The sequence below is a fragment of the Watersipora subatra genome, chromosome 5 (genome assembly GCF_963576615.1).
Source record: "Watersipora subatra chromosome 5, tzWatSuba1.1, whole genome shotgun sequence".
NCBI classification, from domain to species: Eukaryota; Metazoa; Bryozoa; class Gymnolaemata; order Cheilostomatida; family Watersiporidae; genus Watersipora; species Watersipora subatra.
In genome coordinates this window covers 33,194,993-33,214,461 of record NC_088712.1, presented here as the reverse complement: position 1 = coordinate 33,214,461, position 19,469 = coordinate 33,194,993, and the positions used below count along the sequence as shown (strand labels likewise).

General features: G+C 37.6%; 1 protein-coding gene across 1 annotated transcript in view; it reads left to right on the top strand.

The window, feature by feature from the left end:
- Nucleotides 1-19,469, top strand: part of LOC137397289 (protein bark beetle-like) — a 163,939-nt gene that overhangs the window by 21,490 nt on the left and 122,980 nt on the right. Inside the window, 2 exon segments of the mRNA XM_068083579.1 lie at nucleotides 12,355-12,538; nucleotides 17,933-18,073. Of these exon segments, the coding sequence (XP_067939680.1) occupies nucleotides 12,355-12,538; nucleotides 17,933-18,073 (325 nt within the window).

The window sequence follows — 19,469 nt, the reverse complement described above, 5'->3', positions numbered from 1 at the left end:
TTATTATTGGTCAGAGATAAAGCCTGGTGAATTTCATACTTTAAATCATTACCTTCTTGCTGGCTAATATTAGAATGTGACACAAAATGCTAATGAACCTCGAAGACAAAAGCGTGAGTAAATTCTTTTTAATTCATTTATGGTGAAATGGATGCACCAACCAGTGAGTAGGTGAGGCATCGGAGAGCAGGTACTTTGCAGGTTCGTGCATCTGTTTCAGATCGCAAAGTATTAAGAGTTGCACTACATGGAGGCTGCCAAATTTATAATGATTTTATTGTTGAAATAGACAATAAAACTTGTTGTGTGTAGATATTAAGTAGCAAGTTCATTTTTTTAAAGTGTGGCGTCTACCTCTGAAATGTTCTGCTTTATAATCTAGCAGTATGAAAGCACAGTAGACACAGTAGACACTCCTACGATGTAAACAACCCAACAAATGGGAACGTTTTCATTATCAGGATTTTACATTATACGAACAGTTAAATATTTGCATATTGCCTAATCCATTAATCCTAATCCTAATCCATTCAAAGTTTTCTCAAACTCACCCCTTGGATCTGCAAAATGAAAAATTAAACTGAGCTTTTTATTTAAAGCACGTCAATTACATAAGTACTTTTATCATATATTTCAGTGCTTCAGTCTTGGCTTTCGAATGAGCCAATATTCAATACAGAAAGATTAATAAAGCTATGAAAAACAGGGTGTCAAAAGTATGTCCTGCAATAAAAAAACACTTGGTTGTTGTTCCCACAATGTGATGTCATGATTATCATTTAGCATTAGATCGTCGATCCCTTTCGCTGCCATTGAGAGTGCGCTTTTCTGTGACAATTGGTGCTTTTAAACCCAGAGAGCGCTAATGATTAACTAGCATTATAGATAATCAACAATGCCCGGGGATCGCGCTAACGCTCGACCAATACAAACACATGTTCTGGGTTAATAGATTTCGGGTGATTGTTAGTTTGCTTTTTTCATCCTTTCGTTCATTTTAAACATTTATAGTAATTATTATCACATCGTTTTATATGATGGCATTGTTTGTCCTATACAGAAATGATTAATAACTAATTAGTAACTAAATATCAAAAAGGAAAAAAATATAAAAATTAAAATATTTATACTAGAAATTCTCCTGTCATACAGCCCACAACCAAAGTGATATTGGAAAAAGAAAGGGTACTGATGGTTAAGAAATACAGTATTAGCAGTCAAATGGCACTGTAGTGCAATAGGATAACTGCAATGGTAGCTGTAATGTACTGGGTGTGGGTGTTAATATATACAACAAATAGCAATAATGAAAGGAAAAGATTATATGTTTATATCTCTCCCCGCAATAGGAGAGATGCAATATTAGAAGTAAAATGCACTGATATTATTAGAATAACCAGTATTATTAATATAGTAATACAGTAATAATAGAAAACCAATGCACAATTTTGTTTACATTTCAAAACATCATAGCTAACAATATCAAGATGTTGGCATATTTATATAGATTTTTAGAAAATCTTTTTAACAAAACTATTTAGAAAAAATAATAACAGTAACATATTGCCCAACAGCGGTCACTATATACTTCGATTTTGTAAATTCGAATGCTTATTCTTATAATTAAATCTTATAAAATCGAATAATTATTCTTATAATTAAATATTGTAATCATCTCATAAGAATCGTTAGAAAAGATATCATCGTCATTTCCTTTACTTTCACTGCTTTAGACATCAGTTGGAATACCAAAGTACAGTGCACCCTCGAGATACGATATTGATCCATTCCAAGGGTAGCATCGTATAGTGAAGAAATCGTACATAGGGGTATATAAACCATTGTAATTACACAATGCAAAAAAAATTGTAAAAATCGTTCAAAATTTTATAAAAATGTTGTACATATTGAAAATTAGTAACAAAATAGTATGTTAACTTTAGTTACTATAGTTACCTACAGTAGCTGCATTGTATTAAGTGCACCTAGTGTTTATGATATGCAAAACTGTAAAATGCAACATCATGTGTGCGAAATGCAGTACGCCCGGTAAGGAGTTCTTACTATCAAGACATACGTACAACATAAGCTTTTAATTCACTTGAAATTTTTGTAGCTTACTAAACACACATTCAAAGCTAGTTATTATACTGTATTTTTAATATTTTATTAAATTTTAACTTTTCATCACTAAAATCTTTTCGCTTCCCAGCTTTTACTATAGCGAGTCTTGTTAAAACCTTTTTAGACATTACTTGACCATAAAAGCCGTGCGTTGCAATTCTCAAAAGCGGCCTCTCGTACACGTGACCATATAATGGCCATCAAAAAATGAAATTTTATTTACTATACAGTAGTGTACGCACATACCTTTGGAGTAACGTGACTTGAGCTGTTGATCTAGTTTATTATTTTTGGGTCGTGAAAAGCAGAAATTGCCAGGAAGACACAACTTTGCTGCTGGTACAGGGAGTACTCGAAGAAAATAAGCTAACTTAGTGCGGGTTATCACTTATTGAGGATGACGCTTGCTCGTGCACTGTACATGTAAATGCTGTCCAAATGCTGGTGCAGTGCAGAAAATTGCTAGCTAACATTTGTAAAAGGATTCAGAAAAGGTTGTACAGTAGTTTGTCTTGAAAGAAACGTGCACAAAAATCAATGTGCCCATACATACAGAGGTTTGTGCGGTTTGAGGTTTGTGTTTATACCCAAAGGGTATGGTTTTAGCAACTTCTTGAAAGTAATATCTTGAGTCAACTATCTTGAGTAGCTAGTTATATATGAGTTACATACATACGATGAGTTGTATTTATGTAGTAGAAACAGGTCCATCTGCAAAGACATGGTTAAAGATTGACTTGCAACAAAATTCACATTACAGTTATTTGGTATCAAAAGATTCACCATGTCTTACTCTGTTGTGTTGTAGGTGCCAAATATGTGGAAAAGTGATTACAAGCTCTTAAAAGCTCAAAAACGAAAAGCCGCCGTAGACTGGAATCTCTTTATTTCTCTGACGTAGCCATGAAATTTATTTGTTGTCTTGTCACGGATGTTCTCACGTGAATTGAAAGGCCAATAAAAAGCTCAATATAAAGCTTACCGTAGCACTAGTTTATGACAAACACTTCAGGTTTTACCGAAGACCCTGTATCAAATATAGATGCTCGCTATTTTACAGTTTTGTTTCGGCCTAGTCTAATTGGCAAGCCGTAATCTGATCATGTGACCCAATACTTCGCAAATAATTTTTGCAGTACTTTTCGATTATCACAGGTGACCAAAAGGTTCGTCATGATTATCAGACAATGATATGTACTCCTTCGAGGTAAGGCTAAAAAATTAAATGAATTTTTACGGCAAGTTATAAGATACCACAGCTAAAATTTTCAGCATTTACAATGACGATAAAATAGACGCGTAAGAACGATAGACATGGTTTTATCAAATGCGTGAAGTATATTTGTGAAAATATTTCAACGGATAAGGTTGCATGAAAGTGTAAACAGAAACCATTTTTCACAATTACGTCACATTTGAGCCGTTTTGAAAAGAGAAGCCAAACTACGGTGGTCTCGTGTGGCTGCGATTTTCTGTTCGTTTTTGAGCTTTTAAGAGCTTGTAATCACATTCCCACATATTTGGCACCTACAACACAACAGGGTAAGACATGGTGAATCTTTTCATATCAAATAACTGTAATGTGAATTTTGTTGCAAGTCAACCTTTAAACAAGAAAATAAAACATAAAATCAAAATGAAATAAATAAAACATGAAATGTATTGAATAAAGCACAAAAAAAAGCCACACAAAGAAGATAAATAATTATATGCATTGTACAGTATTGTTTTTATGTACCAGTTCACATCGGTAAATTAACGCTTAACACCTTTCTGCCGATATAGGTTTTTGTCTCTTCTACATCCCGTGTATTGCTTTCAACTCCTTTAAGTCGTCAGTCGTAAGCTCCTCCTTGTGCTTGCTTTAACGAATTTCTCATTTTTAATAATTGCAATTGTTGATTGGTTGCGAACATATTCCTTGGCAATATTAACAATACAGGCGTCTTCTTTCTATTTATTTATGACTTACAACTCTGTTGTCATGGAAATCATTTTTCCTTTTTTATTGTAGAGGGATCATAATGCTAAAAATGAATACTCGCTCTCGATTATGTGCTTTTCACAAAATTTCTCACGTGGAACCCTGAGCTGAGAGAAGTCGGTCATTGTGTCTCTTCTAAACGTTGTTAAATGTTTTCGGCAATCCGCATTTCGGCATCTTTATTATTTTGATGTGCGTTATGAGCACACCGACTGCCAAATTTTAACTCAGGCGAAACCTTTCTCAAATTCGTATGGTAAAATAAAATTCGTATAGTAAGGTGAAGATCTCACAATGTTCAACTTCGTAAGGTGAAAAAATCGTATATCGGGGTAATCGTATCTCAGTGTACTGTACTCATAAGTGTCTAAAATGTCAGTTACTTTGAAATCGAAAAAAAGAAACGATTACTTCTCAGTACTTCTACGTTAATTACGTAAAACCTTCGGCAATTGGACAATGCCATAGACTGGTGAAATGTGCACATTTTTTTCGTGAAATGCGCACGACTTAATGGTTCTATTCTCTGTCGCTCGGCGTTTCGTTGGCCGGTCTTCATTTTGATAAAAATAAGACTTGTTAAAGGTTGGCTTGCAACAAAATTCACATTACAGTTATTTGATATAAAAAGATTCTCCATGTCTTACTCTGTTGTAGGTGCAAAATATGTGGAAATGTGATTACAAGCTCTTAAAAGCTCAAAAACGAACAGAAAATCGCAGCCACACGAGACCGCCATAGTTTGGATTCGCTTTCCAAAACAGCTCAGATGGGACGTAGTTGTTACAGGATGGTTTCTGTTTACACTTTCATGCAACCTTATTCGTCGAAATATTTTCACAAATATACTTCACGCATTCTATAAAACCATGTCTATTGTTCTTACTCGTCTATTTTATCATCATTGTAATGCTGTCACTTTTAGCACTGATATCTTATAACTTACCGTAAAAATTCGTTTAATTTTTTAGCCTTAGCTTGAAGGAGTACATGTCATTGTCTGATAATCATGACGAGCCTGTTGGTCACTTGTGATAATCGAAAAGTGCTGCAGAAATTATTTGCGAAGTATTGGGTCACATGATCAGATTACGACTTGCCGATTAGACCAAACCGAAACAAAACTGTAAAGTAGCGAGCATCTATATTTGATACGGGGTCTTCGGTAAAACCCAAAGTGTTTGTCATAAACTAGCGCTATGATAAGTTTTATATTGAGCTTTTTGTTGTGCTTTCAATTCACGTGAGAACATCACGCGACAAGACATTAAATAGATTTCACGACTATGCCAGAGAAATAAAGAGATTCCAGTCTATGGCGGCTTTTTGTTTTTGAGCTTTTAAGAGCTTGTAATCACATTTCCACGTATTTGGCACCTGCAACATAACAGAGTAAGACATGGTGAATCTTTTGATACCAAATAACTGTAATGTGGATTTTGTTGCAAGTCAACCTTTAAGTTTTAATAACGATTTTAGGCCAAATTAATCTGTCTATTTATGTATAATCTGATCAGATGGGTAAGGTTTAGGATATTGTCTACACATTTCAAAGACTTGGTAACATATTTACATAGGTTTATGCTTAAATTGTTGTTGTTTAAATTTGTTAACAAGAGTTCGGTACAAGGGTTTGCGACGGTATTGATGAATAATTTTCGGGAGTTGTGTGCACATATGCATTTATCATAGAGCTCCCAAACAATCGCTTTGACGTGTTTGGTCGTAGGATTATATTCGAATAAATTATGTGGAAAATAGAAAACAGGTATATTGGACAGTTAAATTAATCACTTTGTGTAAGATACTAGCTTATAGACCGATTAGGTTATTTACAGTAGGCTTTTTTTCTATTTTGAACAATCCTGGAGTGAAGTCGACCCCAACGATTGATTCAATTCAATTGATTTCTACAAAATTAAAAAAAAAACAGAAATGGCCACTAACAACATACCTGGTTGTTAACCACCAATGGTGGTAAAGGTAATGAAATCACATCGATTAGATTGTGACCTGCAGTGGCGTGGCCCTAGGGCTATATGTAAATTGCACTTTTGCGAGATCACGCAATGCTTGAAATTAATCAGCCTCAGTTGTGCCCCTCAACATCAGAAGAAAAAGAGAGCGCTTAGCGCATAATATTATCAGGCAAATATAGTATGGTGCTTGAAATCTGAGTTATTTATCATAAAAATAATCTGTACATGGAGAGCTAATGACGCTGATTCCTTTATTGCCTTCATTGGTTCTTTGGAGTTGTCCTACCTTCGCCTGCTAGTAGCGTCATTTTCGTAGTTTATAAATATAAGCGGTAAGCGATAAGCGATAAAAGTAAGCGGTAAGAGCCCACAACACCGAATATGAGAATTGTGATGTCATAATTTCTGTGCCTATACCATTGAACATTTCTGCAGTAGAGCTCTGGGGAAATCCTATAAACACCAACCAATGTCTGTCTCACCGTGTCAAACAATGGCTCATTTGAAAGCCAAGATATTGAAGAACCTGAATAAGCTGAAACAGTACTGCAATTTATGTGCTTTAAATAATATACCATTTGTATTTGAAATGTGACGCTTTCAGATATAGATAGATCGCTTTCTGACTTGTAAATTGGGACTGCGGAAAATATATTTGATTATTTTACTTAATTGACACTCCACATCTGCATCTTCAGGTTTAGTGGTTTAGACTCTAGCTAAAGGTAAGGCCACACGAGACAAAGTTCTCACGAAATCGGCGAAATTTGGACGAAACGATTCGTACGAATTGACATTTGGACGCATTCGTCCATCATTGGTTGCGCATGATGAACGAATCCTGAATTGAACGAAACTTCAGAAATTCCTACGAATCGTTGTTTGATTGGTCAGTGGAAAAGGTTAGTTGAATGTTGAAGGTCGTTTTCTTTGGCGCATATCCAGAAAGATTGAAACGGAATCGGCTTCAATTTATCACTGCGTTCTGATTTGCTAGTTGAAAGTTAGTTTCGTACGAATCCGTTGTGGGGAAACTCCGTGTGGCAGGTCAGAAATTTCGTACGAATGGAATTTCCCAGATTAGTTGAAATTACACGATACGTGTGGCCCTACCTTAACTCTGTTTTAGTCATTAATGACAAATTCCTTTATCAAGTTCTAATTTTTTTTAAATGTGAGTAATACCATAACTGCCACAAACAGCGCTCATTGTTTTTTTATCGTAAATCAAACACGCTGATTTCGATTTTGTACTCAAAATAAAGATTTTTTCAATAACTTCCAATAAGCTGAAACAGTACTTAATCTAATTGATGTGCTTAATTAATTAATGGTTATCGTATTATTGGTTTGTATCGACAATACTTTTTTTTTAATTATCACTTTCACTTGGTTTAGGCTCTATGATTTTGGTAATTTTACAATAATTCAATGAGAGCTTTTAATGTCAATTTACGTCAATTTTTTTTTATAAGACAGCAAGGTTTATTCTGCAAAACAAAAATATGTTTTGCGCGTAAAATGAAGTAAAGCAAAAATACATCTTCATTATATATAATAAAATCAGTCTTTATCGGTCCGTCCGTCTATCCATCGCCAGGGTTAAAGTTTATGATAAAAGATATCGTTCAATGAGAATCCAACTCATGACATTCAGCTTAGAAGACCGACTCTAACACCTGCACTAATCGATTGCCCGAATAATTGCACAGCGGCTTATTCTCTGTGCTTTATTGGCACATCTGATGGTCTCACATGGCGACCCCTGATCTAGACTACCAGGGTACTAGTATATATAATAGAGACACACTAGACTGCCAGGGTACTAGTATATATAATAGAGACACACCAGACTACCAGGGTACTAGTATATATAATAGAGACACACTAGACTGCCAGGGTACTAGTATATATTATAGAGACACACTAGACTGCCAGGGTACTAGTATATGTAATAAAGACACACTAGACTGCCAGGGTACTAGTATATATTATAGAGACACACTAGACTACCAGGGTACTAGTATATATAATAGAGACACACTAGACTGCCAGGGTACTAGTATATATAATAGAGACACACCAGACTACCAGGGTACTAGTATATATAATAGAGACACACTAGACTGCCAGGGTACTAGTATATATTATAGAGACACACTAGACTGCCAGGGTACTAGTATATATTATAGAGACACACTAGACTGCCAGGGTACTAGTATATATAATAGAGACACACTAGACTGCCAGGGTACTTGTATATATAATAGAGACACACTAGACTGCCAGGGTACTAATATATATAATAGAGACACACTAGACTACCAGGGTACTGGTATGTATAATAGAGACACACTAGACTACCAGGGTACTAGTACATGTAATAGAGACACACTAGACTGCCAGGGTACTTGTATATATAATAGAGACACACTAAACTGCCAGGGTACTAGTATATATAGTAGAGACACACTAGACTACCAGGGTACTGGTATGTATAATAGAGACACACTCGACTGCCAGGGTACTAGTATGTATAATAAAGACACACTAGACTGCCAGGGTACTAGTATATATAATAGAGACACACTAGACTACCAGAGTACTAGTATGTATAATAAAGACACACTAGACTACCAGGGTACTAGTATATATAATAAAGACACACTAGACTGCCAGGGTACTAGTATATATATAGAGACACACTAGACTGCCAGGGCACTAATATGTATAATAAAGACACACTAGACTACCAGGGTACTAGTATATATTTTAGAGACACACTAGACTACCAGGGTACTAGTATATATAATAGAGACACACTAGACTACCAGGGTACTAGTATGTATAGTAGAGACACACTAGACTACCAGAGTGCTAGTATGTATAATGAAGACACACTAGACTACCAGGGTACTAGTATATATAATAAAGACACACTAGACTGCCAGGGTACTAGTATATATTTTAGAGACACACTAGACTACCAGGGTACTAGTATATATAATAGAGACACCCTTATATGGTTACTAGTCTCATGACCAAACGAGCGGATGCGAAGTTTGAGAGTTTTTATGATAAATGCACATGTGCACACAACTTACAAAAATTATTCATCAACAATGAGACGAACCCTTGTCTCGAAATCTCATCAACAAATTTAACCATCGTTTTGTAGAATCGTTAAAGTATAATAACGATACAAAACACATGTAAACCTATTTAATTATGTTACCAAGTCTTTGTGAATTGTCGAAATTCTTTTAAAACTCACCCATCTGAACGGCAGAAATTCTTCACAAAACGCTTGACAAGCTTGGTTTAATAAAAGTCAAGGCCGGAAATTGAAACGCCGAGCGACAGAGAATAGAACGATTAAGTCGTGCGCATTTCACGGAAAAATAACGTGCGCATTTCACCAGTCTATAGCATTGTGGAATTACCGAAGGTTTATGTAATTAACGTAGGAGTACTGAAATCGTTTCATTTTTGCCGATTTCAAAGTAACTGACATTTTAGACACTTTGAGTACTTTGGTATTCTAACTGATGTCCAACGCAGTGTAAGTAAAGGAAATGACGATGATTTATTTCTAACAATCATGAGGTTATTACAATATTTAATTGTGAGTTTGGATGACTACAGAACAATGATTACGTAGTACAGATTTTCTAAAAATCTATATAAATATCACAACTTCTTGATATTACTAGCAATGACGTTTTGAAATGTCAACAACATTGTGCATTGGTTTTATATTATTACTATATTAATAATATTGGTTATTCTAATATCAGTGCATTTTACTTCTAATATTGGCCAATATTGCATTTCTCCTATTGCAGGGGGAGAGATATAAACATATAATCTTTTCCTTTCATTATTGCTATTTGTTGTATATAATAACACACAGTACATTACAGCTACCATGGCAGTTATCCTATTGCACTGCAGTGCCATTTGACTGCTAATATGGCATTTCTCAACCATCAGTACCCTTTCTTTTTTCCAATATCTCTTTGGTCGTGGGCTGTATGACGGTGGAGTTTCTAGTGTATATAATAGAGATACCCTCATATGGTTACTAGTGTATATAATAGAGACACCCTTATATGGGCACTAGTGTATATAATAGAGATACCCTTATATGGTTACTAGTGTATATAATAGAGATACCCTTATACATGTACATCATTTTATTTCTCAAGCATGGCAAGAGATGAAGCATTATTTTTAAGGCTAACTACAAAATTCGAGTTAATCAAATCGAATTAGAGAATTTGCATCATTTGCAGCAAAGACTTAACATAAATTCGTTATTTCATGTGTAAATGTAAATTTCATGTAAATGTATTTCATGTAAATACTGGCTAAGGTGAGCACCGTAGCACTCTCTTGCTTTCAGCTAGCGAGCATAAAATTTGCATGAAAAAAAGATCACGGCGAGATCTCATATGGGTGACTTCTCTTTCATTTTACAGTCATACCTCGACATACGAGCTTAAAGTTCTAGAACTGAGTTTGTATGTCAATTTACTCGCATCTCAAGGCGCTATTATCTATTATAATATACAATTGCCAATAACAAATTAATCCGTTACCATATAATGAAAACCTACCTAAAGAAAATATTACCATGGAAAAAAGGTTTTTAATTGTTATAATTCAGTACCTACACTAACAAAGGGACAAATAAATACTCATTTGATTGTTATGATTTGCAATAAAATGTAAAATCACTACGCACACTACCGAATGAAGTTTTTACGTTTGAGATAAACATTATGGAAAATGGTGGTCTGAGGTGCTTGAGAGCAACACGCTCAGTACACAAAACTTTTATGACCTTGAGTAATAGAAACTTGAAATTAACTTGAATGAATTTGGCTTACTAAACAAACACTGGAAGCTAAATTTTAATTTTTCACGAAAATTACTTTAATTTTGTCATATTTTTGGTAACTGTTTCCGGTTATGCGCTTTTGCCGCGCATAACCGGCTCAGCATAACTATAACTTTTAGCCAACATTTTAACAATTTTGTCAAACCGAATTGATAATAAAGACCGAGCGACACTGATCTCAACAGCGTCCTCTCGCATACTCGGTCATATAGTGTAGTAGTCATATAGTGTAGCGGTCATATAGTGTAGCGGTCATATAGTGTAGCGGTCATATAGTGTAGCGGTCATATAGTGTAGCGGTCATATAGTGTAGCGGTCATATAGTGTAGCGGTCATATAGTGTAGCGGTCATATAGTGTAGCGGTCATATAGTGTAGCGGTCATATAGTGTAGCGGTCATATAGTGTAGCGGTCATATAGTGTAGCGGTCATATAGTGTAGCGGTCATATAGTGTAGCGGTCATATAGTGTAGCGGCCATATAGTGTAGCGGCCATATAGTGTAGCGGTCATATAGTGTAGCGGTCATATAGTGTAGCGGTCATATAGTGTAGCGGTCATATAGTGTAGCGGTCATATAGTGTAGCGGTCATATAGTGTAGCGGTCATATAGTGTAGCGGTCATATAGTGTAGCGGTCACGTAGTGTAGCGGTCACGTAGTGTAGCGGTCACGTAGTGTAGCGGCCACGTAGTGTCGCGGTCATATAGTGTAGCGGTCATATAGTGTAGCGGTCATATAGTGTAGCGGTCATATAGTGTAGCGGTCATATAGTGTAGCGGTCATATAGTGTAGCGGTCATATAGTGTAGCGGTCATATAGTGTAGCGGTCATATAGTGTAGCGGTCATATAGTGTAGCGGTCATATAGTGTAGCGGTCATATAGTGTAGCGGTCATATAGTGTAGCGGTCATATAGTGTAGCGGTCATATAGTGTAGCGGTCATACAGTGTAGCGGTCATACAGTGTAGCGGTCATACAGTGTAGCGGCCATACAGTGTAGCGGCCATACAGTGTAGCGGCCATATAGTGTAGCGGCCATATAGTGTAGCGGCCATATAGTGTAGCGGCCATATAGTGTAGCGGCCATATAGTGTAGCGGCCATATAGTGTAGCGGCCATATAGTGTAGCGGCCATATAGTGTAGCGGCCATATAGTGTAGCGGCCATATAGTGTAGCGGCCATATAGTGTAGCTAGAATGTCTCGTATCTCGAGTTTCTTGCGTCTTGGGGCATTCGTATGTAGATGTGTGACGATATTATCCTTTATATGAGTGAAGGATTCATAATTAGTGTGTTTAGCGGAAAGCCATGAACTGACAATTCCTACGATAGTAATATGTTTTGCTGAATGCTTCTTAATAGAAATTTGAGACAGTGTCTGGAGAATTTCTTACTGTTGCTGTGTTGGAAATGGAGAAAGACCCGGCTGTGAAAAGTGCCAAGTTAGAGCTGTACAATGGTGATTGTCAGAAAGCTCCGGGAGGGGTGTGTGCTGGGTCACAAGTGCAGGCCCCGCTATTGCAAACCTGGGAACTTGAAGATCTAGGTATTGTTTCTACTGTTTCTACATACTGTAAGGCAACAGCTGTTATTTTAGTCAGTTTGTTAACACAACCTGTGTTAATAAGTGAGATTAGTTTGTTAACTCGTGTTGTTTTAACAAAGTAATCTCTCTTGTTAACACAACATGGGTTAAAAAAAGAGATCTTTGTGCAATGCTGCTGTCTTTACTAATATTCACTGCCTTTAGGTTGAAGTTCTTAATTGTCTAATGCTCTTGAACTTCTTCACTGATATTCTGTTTTGTTAAAGTAATAATGTTTACTTATAATAATACAAGCCGAATGCCTGGCGTTGCACGGGTATTAAAAGACTGCTTATAAACAGTGGCAGGTAATGTAGTTGCCTGCCACTTGCCATTAGCCTGGCACATTGCCAGTGGGTAGTTTAAGTAAGCTAGTATTCGTATTGTTAAACTTACTTATAAGTGCCGTGTGAGCAAGCTTTAGGGATGTTGTGTAACACGGAGTGCTATGTGTATTTTAACCAACGTAACGACTCATATTGCCTAACGAAACCATTGCATCCGCGTAGCTTAATTGATTAGGTTATCGCCTGGTGAACGGGAGGTTCCGGGATCAAATCCAACACGAAGTGGAGATTTCATTCCTAGATTTTAAAAGCTATAGCTGGAAAGATAGAATGATGGACTTTGAAATTTATATATATACTAGCTGTGCCACCCGGCGTTGCCCGTGTAATAGAAGAGTCTTTGGTCAGAAAATTGATTTGAGTTTACCATATATTATATATTGTATATATTTGCCATTCTAACTTTCAAACTACATATCACGAGAAAAGTGTTTTGTCTTATAAACAATGAGAAGTAGTGAAAGTTGCTCGCTATTAGCCAGTTTAATAATGTGAGTGAACAGCTTCTCGTGATGTTATGCTATGACCCGCGTCATACACAAAGCAGTTAGGTATTTGCTCTCCTGTAATGACTTATATTGGAAAGCTAACAATTCGATTTTTTTAGTCTAGTGGGCAAGGCGCCAGACTGGCGAATGGCAGGGTCTGAGATCGAATCGTTTTGGGTACGGAATATTTATTCCAACATTTTAAGATCTATAGCCGGAAAACCGACATACTTTGAGAAATATATATATAGATTAAGCTGACTGACCATTTATTGTTCAGTCATTGCTGTCAACATAACACAATTTTGAAATGTATGTTTTGAAGTCCGCTGCGCTGAAAACATGGCATTGTAATTTGGTGTGCGATTTACTCATTTACAACAGCAATTTACAAGATGATTTGTTTCCATTTGTTGTTGGCTATCAAGAGCCATCATCAATGGTATACATGTAAGGAATTAATAGCCAGCGTATTTGTTTTTTGTTGAAAGCCGGTGATTAGTGACAGACAGTGCAATCATAAATGATCTTACGGTGAACACTGTTTTATAAAGATATTGGATTCAGTAAAAACCATGCTGATTTGTCATAGGCTGGTTGACTGCTACGTATCGAGATACGTAGCAGTATACGTAGCGGTATACGGATTGAGAAAGTCTAGTTTTATTGCTCAGTTTCAACTTGCTAGACGAGTTCCAGCGCAGATTGGCACGACTCGGCGCGATATCGCATTTTGTATCGCCTAGTGTGTTTGCACCTTTAGGGAGATCAATTTTCTTGTTCACATACGTCTAAAGGTATATCTGCTATTTTACAGTTGTGAATTACACTGTAGTTTGTTAATGATTGTTTTGTTTATAAAATACCTGCTGGGACTTCTGACCGAGGTAAAATACACACCTGATAGAGAACAGTTTTCAGGCGTTTATAAGAGGAAGTTAGAGATGAATGGTAATCTTTCCCATCTGTTTTGATACTCTTTGAGATTAGAAAAGTGGATTGTTAAAAATTATATTGCTCTATTCATAGCACTTCATGATGTAGTCATCTATTTTGTATTAGGGAAGAGTTTCAAGTTGTTGAGTTGTCTTGTCTATTCGTAATTGAAGCAACGTTCCTCCATTCTCTGACTCCATTGCTAATAGAATGCCAAACTTGATGGTTAACCTTTATACTATGTCATTGTATGATATGATAACTCTGTTTGCTATATAATTTACAGAATTTGGTAAGCGAGGTATTAATTGCTTGCTTTTGCTACCTACACTCATGCTGCTAGATAGCATTTTTGTGCTAGCTATAGCTTTGCTAGCTTAGCCACTCTGCTCAATGCAATTATGGGAAACCATAGCTTTCCTGCTAGCTTTTGCTATTCTTCACCATCAACCAGTTTGGTCTGTGGGAATGTGGGACGTTTCGGCCTCGGATGTTTCGGCTGTAGACGTTTCGGCCTAGGATGTTTCGGCTGTAGACGTTTCGGCCTCAATGATATATTCAAATCGATTAACTTGTATTTAGAAGGAAATTAATTCATGTTATTGCATTTATTTAATATATTCTATCCTCATTTATTTCTACAAAGACAAAATTATAAACTTCAATTATTAAATAGCGTATGCAAAGTGCATTTTATGTTGTGTGGAGACATTCCCATGATAATTACCAGATGGGCTATGGATGGCAACTACGCTATGACTCCAAACATCTTCATGCAACCCTACGTGATTCATGGAAGAGTGTCAGGAGTCTTTTTGCCCCTTGTCTACATTCTACTGAAGGGGAAAACCTAAGCAGGCTACCAGACAATGCTTGTGTTCTTGAGGAGAAAGGATGTGATCCATCATCAATCATCATCGCATCGATTTCGAATTGCAGTGGAGTGTGCAGTACATGCTGTGTTTGAACCTTATGTGGAAATACAGTACTGCTTCTACCATCTTACACAGTCAACCTGGCGTAAAATCCAGGATCTTGGGCTTACCTTCTTGAACCACTTACTGAAACGATGAGGACTTCAGACTGTTCTGTTGACAACTTGATGCATTGGCCCTCCTCCCACCTGATGGAGTGATGGACGGCATGCAGCATCTGAAAGACGCTGTTCCCGAGGAAGCTGAACAACTCCTCACTTACTCTGACGAGACCTTTGTGACTGGCAAAATGTGCATTCGACAACTAAATGATCAGGCAAACGACATTGCCATCAGGTTTTGTCGAATCCCACCACTCTTCCCACCAGTGAACTGGAATCCGCCCCAGGTCACTCTGGATGGTGCTTAGAGAACAAGCAATGCTTGCGAGGGATGGAGCAACAAGTTTGCCTCGCTTGTTGGACAAACCCATCCTTCTGTTTGGAAATTGTTTGAATGTTTTCAAACTGAGGCATCCCGTGTTTCTGGAGTCCTTCTGCTGAATGAGCGTGGTGTTCGACCACGGAAAAGGACAAAGAAAGTGTACCGTGAGCTACAACGCCGACTGTTCAATCTCTGCCGAGATAAAATTCATGGACATAAAACAATTTCACAATTTTTACGAGGTGTGAGGCACAACCTACGAGGTGGACAACCAAACATTTAATACAGTCAAACATGGATAACTCGTCCACGGATAGCTCGAACACATGGTTAATTCGAACATTTCCTTTGGTCCGTTCCCACGTAATGATAAATTGCTATAGATAACTCGAACTCAACACTGTTAATTCGAACTGTTTTTTTGCCCAACAGCTACCGAAACGGTTGTTTCGCTTTAGAAAATCACTTTATTCAAAGCCATAGAGGTGAACTTCATCTTTTCGTAATTCATAAGCGTCGTTATTACCACCATCGGCAAAATATTTTTGTCAACAACTTTTCTAAAAGTTTGGTGAAATTTGATTTACACTGCGATACGATGAATAGCACGGGCTAGCCGGGTCACGCGCGCAAGAATTTTCGCCACGCACATACAAAACAAAAATCGCATGTTGTTTTGTATGTGCGTGGCGAAAATCCTTGAGTGCGTGACTCGGCTAGCCCGTGATGAATAGTTTTCTGACATTGATTCCGTGTTGAATCAACGTCGGAATGTTGAATGTTTAAAACGTCTTAAAAAATGTTGTTATTAAACGTATACGTTGTCTGAGCTACAAAAAACTATTCATCGTTTGACCTAAACACAGAATACGTGTGTACATTCAATAAGTATCTATTAAAAAAGCGTGAGTGATATAGAATGTACCGTGAAACCTCGTAAAACTTCTAATTGAACTGCCTCGGAGTGTCGCTCTTAACGAATCCCAGGTAAAGTAAGGTAATCTGCATAAACTTCAAGAAAAAACGGCAAAATTGATCGTGGGTAAAACCCCAAAAGAAAAAAATGTCTTTTCTTTTGAGCATTTCAACAACGATCAAGTTTTGCCAATGTCAATCTGAAAAACGTCCTGGCAATAACATCACCTCAAACAACAAACTAATCTCAAGTGATAGAAAAATCTCTATACTTTTTCATGAAAACGTTTTAAACTTTACATTAGAAGCATTTAATTTGAAACAAGCCATTTGTGCTTTTGATTTATATTATAGTTTGTATATGTACATGTATCTACTAATAAATAAGTAAATATATGGACTTGTGACAGTGCTCTGATAACTTGAATGCTCTGATAATTCGAACACTTTTGCTCGGTCCCTTGAAGTTCGAGTTATCCATGTTTGACTGTATTTGTATTCATATTAACAATTGTTAATATTTTATATATCTTACACTTGTTAAATTTTTTCATACATTTGAACTTACGCAAATAAAAAAGCTATCAGCCGAAACATTCTAGGTATAAAAAATATGAAGCCGAAACGTCCGCCGCCGAAACGTTCTCAGCCGAAATGTCCGTCTACCGGTCTGTGGTAATGTCTGCACTATTTTCACACCCATCTCTCTGGTGTATCACATTGAAGCTGTGAAATGATAAATCCTTGGTCTCCTATTCTTTCTAACATTTGCTCCCTTTTTGTTGTTTCATGCTGAGGAGGAAACATTAAATGTTACACGCAATCAGAAAGACGAGTTTGAGGTAGATGCAATAAATAAACACACATTTTTCATTGCACATGTGTGTCTAGTTGACACGCAAGGGCTGTGACTGCTCTACAGTTATTGTAAGATACTGATAGGATTGTTATTATAAGATCTTTACTACTATATCTATCCGTTCACATAGAACTGACTATGATTTTATAGGTAAGTGGTTACCTAAAATACTTTACAAGCAATAAAATTATTATCACAATACTTTATTCACATTTTAACCAATATTCAGCAAGGATCAGCTTTATTGCTATACAGAGAGCGATTAACTTAATCAGGTATCGAATAATATTCAACAGAGTCCCGCGTCATCTAGTTTTTAAACCACTATAAGTTTTGAAGATTGAAAGTTGAAGTGGTTGGTAAAGTCTATCTATGCCCACAAAAAACCGATTATTCTATGTTAACAAATACATACATATGGATGTTGCCTCACACAATCCATGTCTCTGCAGGTACTATCGGCCTCCCACAGGCTGAGGTAACCACACAAAATGTGCTCACTATTGTCTTCTCTTTGGACTCCATCTACAACAGACCGTGTGACAGGGTTCTAGGTTGTGTGCGGTTTGTCCTCCTCATCTCCTCCTCGTCAGGTGAGGATTTTACTCTTTAAAGCCGCCATCCTTATTGAAAGGGGAGGTATCGTACGCTGATCGTAATTTAGAGCATAGCAGAATTCAGCTGGCAAGTGTTGTAATTTCGCCATATCGTAGACTGTAGACTTGAGAATATTAGTCTCACAACACTGTAACCTCAGAATGCTGAAGCCTCAGGGTGCTGTAGCCTCAGCACCTTAGCCTCAAGGTTTTGTAGCATCAGAACATGGTAGCCACAGGGTGCTGTAGCTACAGAACATCATAGTCTCAGGGTGTTGTAACCTCTGGATGCTGTAGCCTCAGGGTACCGTAACCTCACGGCGCTGTGGCCTCTGTATGCTGTAATCTCAGGACACTGTGGCTGTAGAACACTGTAGCCTCAGGGTGCGATAGTTTCAGGACGCTGTAGCCTCAATGCTCTGTAACCTCAGGTTGCTGTAGCCTCAGGGTACTGCAACCTCAAGGCATGGTAGCATCAAGGCACTGTAGCCTCAGAACATTGTAGCCACAGGGCACAGTAGCTTCAGGACGCTATAGCCTCAGGGCACTGTAGCCTCAGGACACTGTAGCCTCAGGGCGCTGTAGCTTCAAGACGCTGTAGCCTCAAGATACTGTAGCCTCAGGGCGCTGTAGCCTCAGAACGCTGTAGCCTCAGGGCACTGTAGCCTCAAGATACTGTAGCCTCAGGGCACTGTAGCTTCAGAACGCTGTAGCCTCAAGGTACCGTAGCCTCAGGGCGCTGTAGCCTTAGGACGCTGTAGCCTCAGGGCACTGTAGCCTCAGGACACTGTAGCCTCAGGGCGCAGTAGCTTCAGGACGCTGTAGCCTCAAGGTACTGTAGCCTCAGGGCGCCGTAGCTTCATGACGCTGTAGCCTCAGGGCGCTGTAGCGTCAGGACGCTGTAGCCTCAAGGTACTGTAGCCTCAGGATGCTGTAGCCTCAGGGCGCTGTAGCCTCAGGGCGCTGTAGCCTCAGGGCGCTGTAGTTTCAGAACGCTGTTGAGTCAGGACATTTGTATCGTCAGAGTACTCTAGCTCCTGGACTCTAGTGGTTTACTGTAACTTTCATCTTTAATCAAATTTGGCTTATAGGTGGTTTGAAAGTTCATATTGCTTTCTGCATAGTCATATATCTTCTTGGCTTTTTGGTTTTGTTCAAGTCATCAAGTTTCAGACCATCCTTGTAGTTCGAAGTTACGCATAACGTCAACATACGTGACGTTACCACTTTTCACGCAATGTCAGCGTACGCCTAAGTTATAGATATGTTATGTATTGTTACCACTTACCTTTTGGACCAAAGTCAGTAAGGTTGGGTAGATGGAGCCTCACTCATTTCTAAAAACAAGTTTTTTATGTTTTCTCATTGACTAATGTTATATGTTATATGTTAG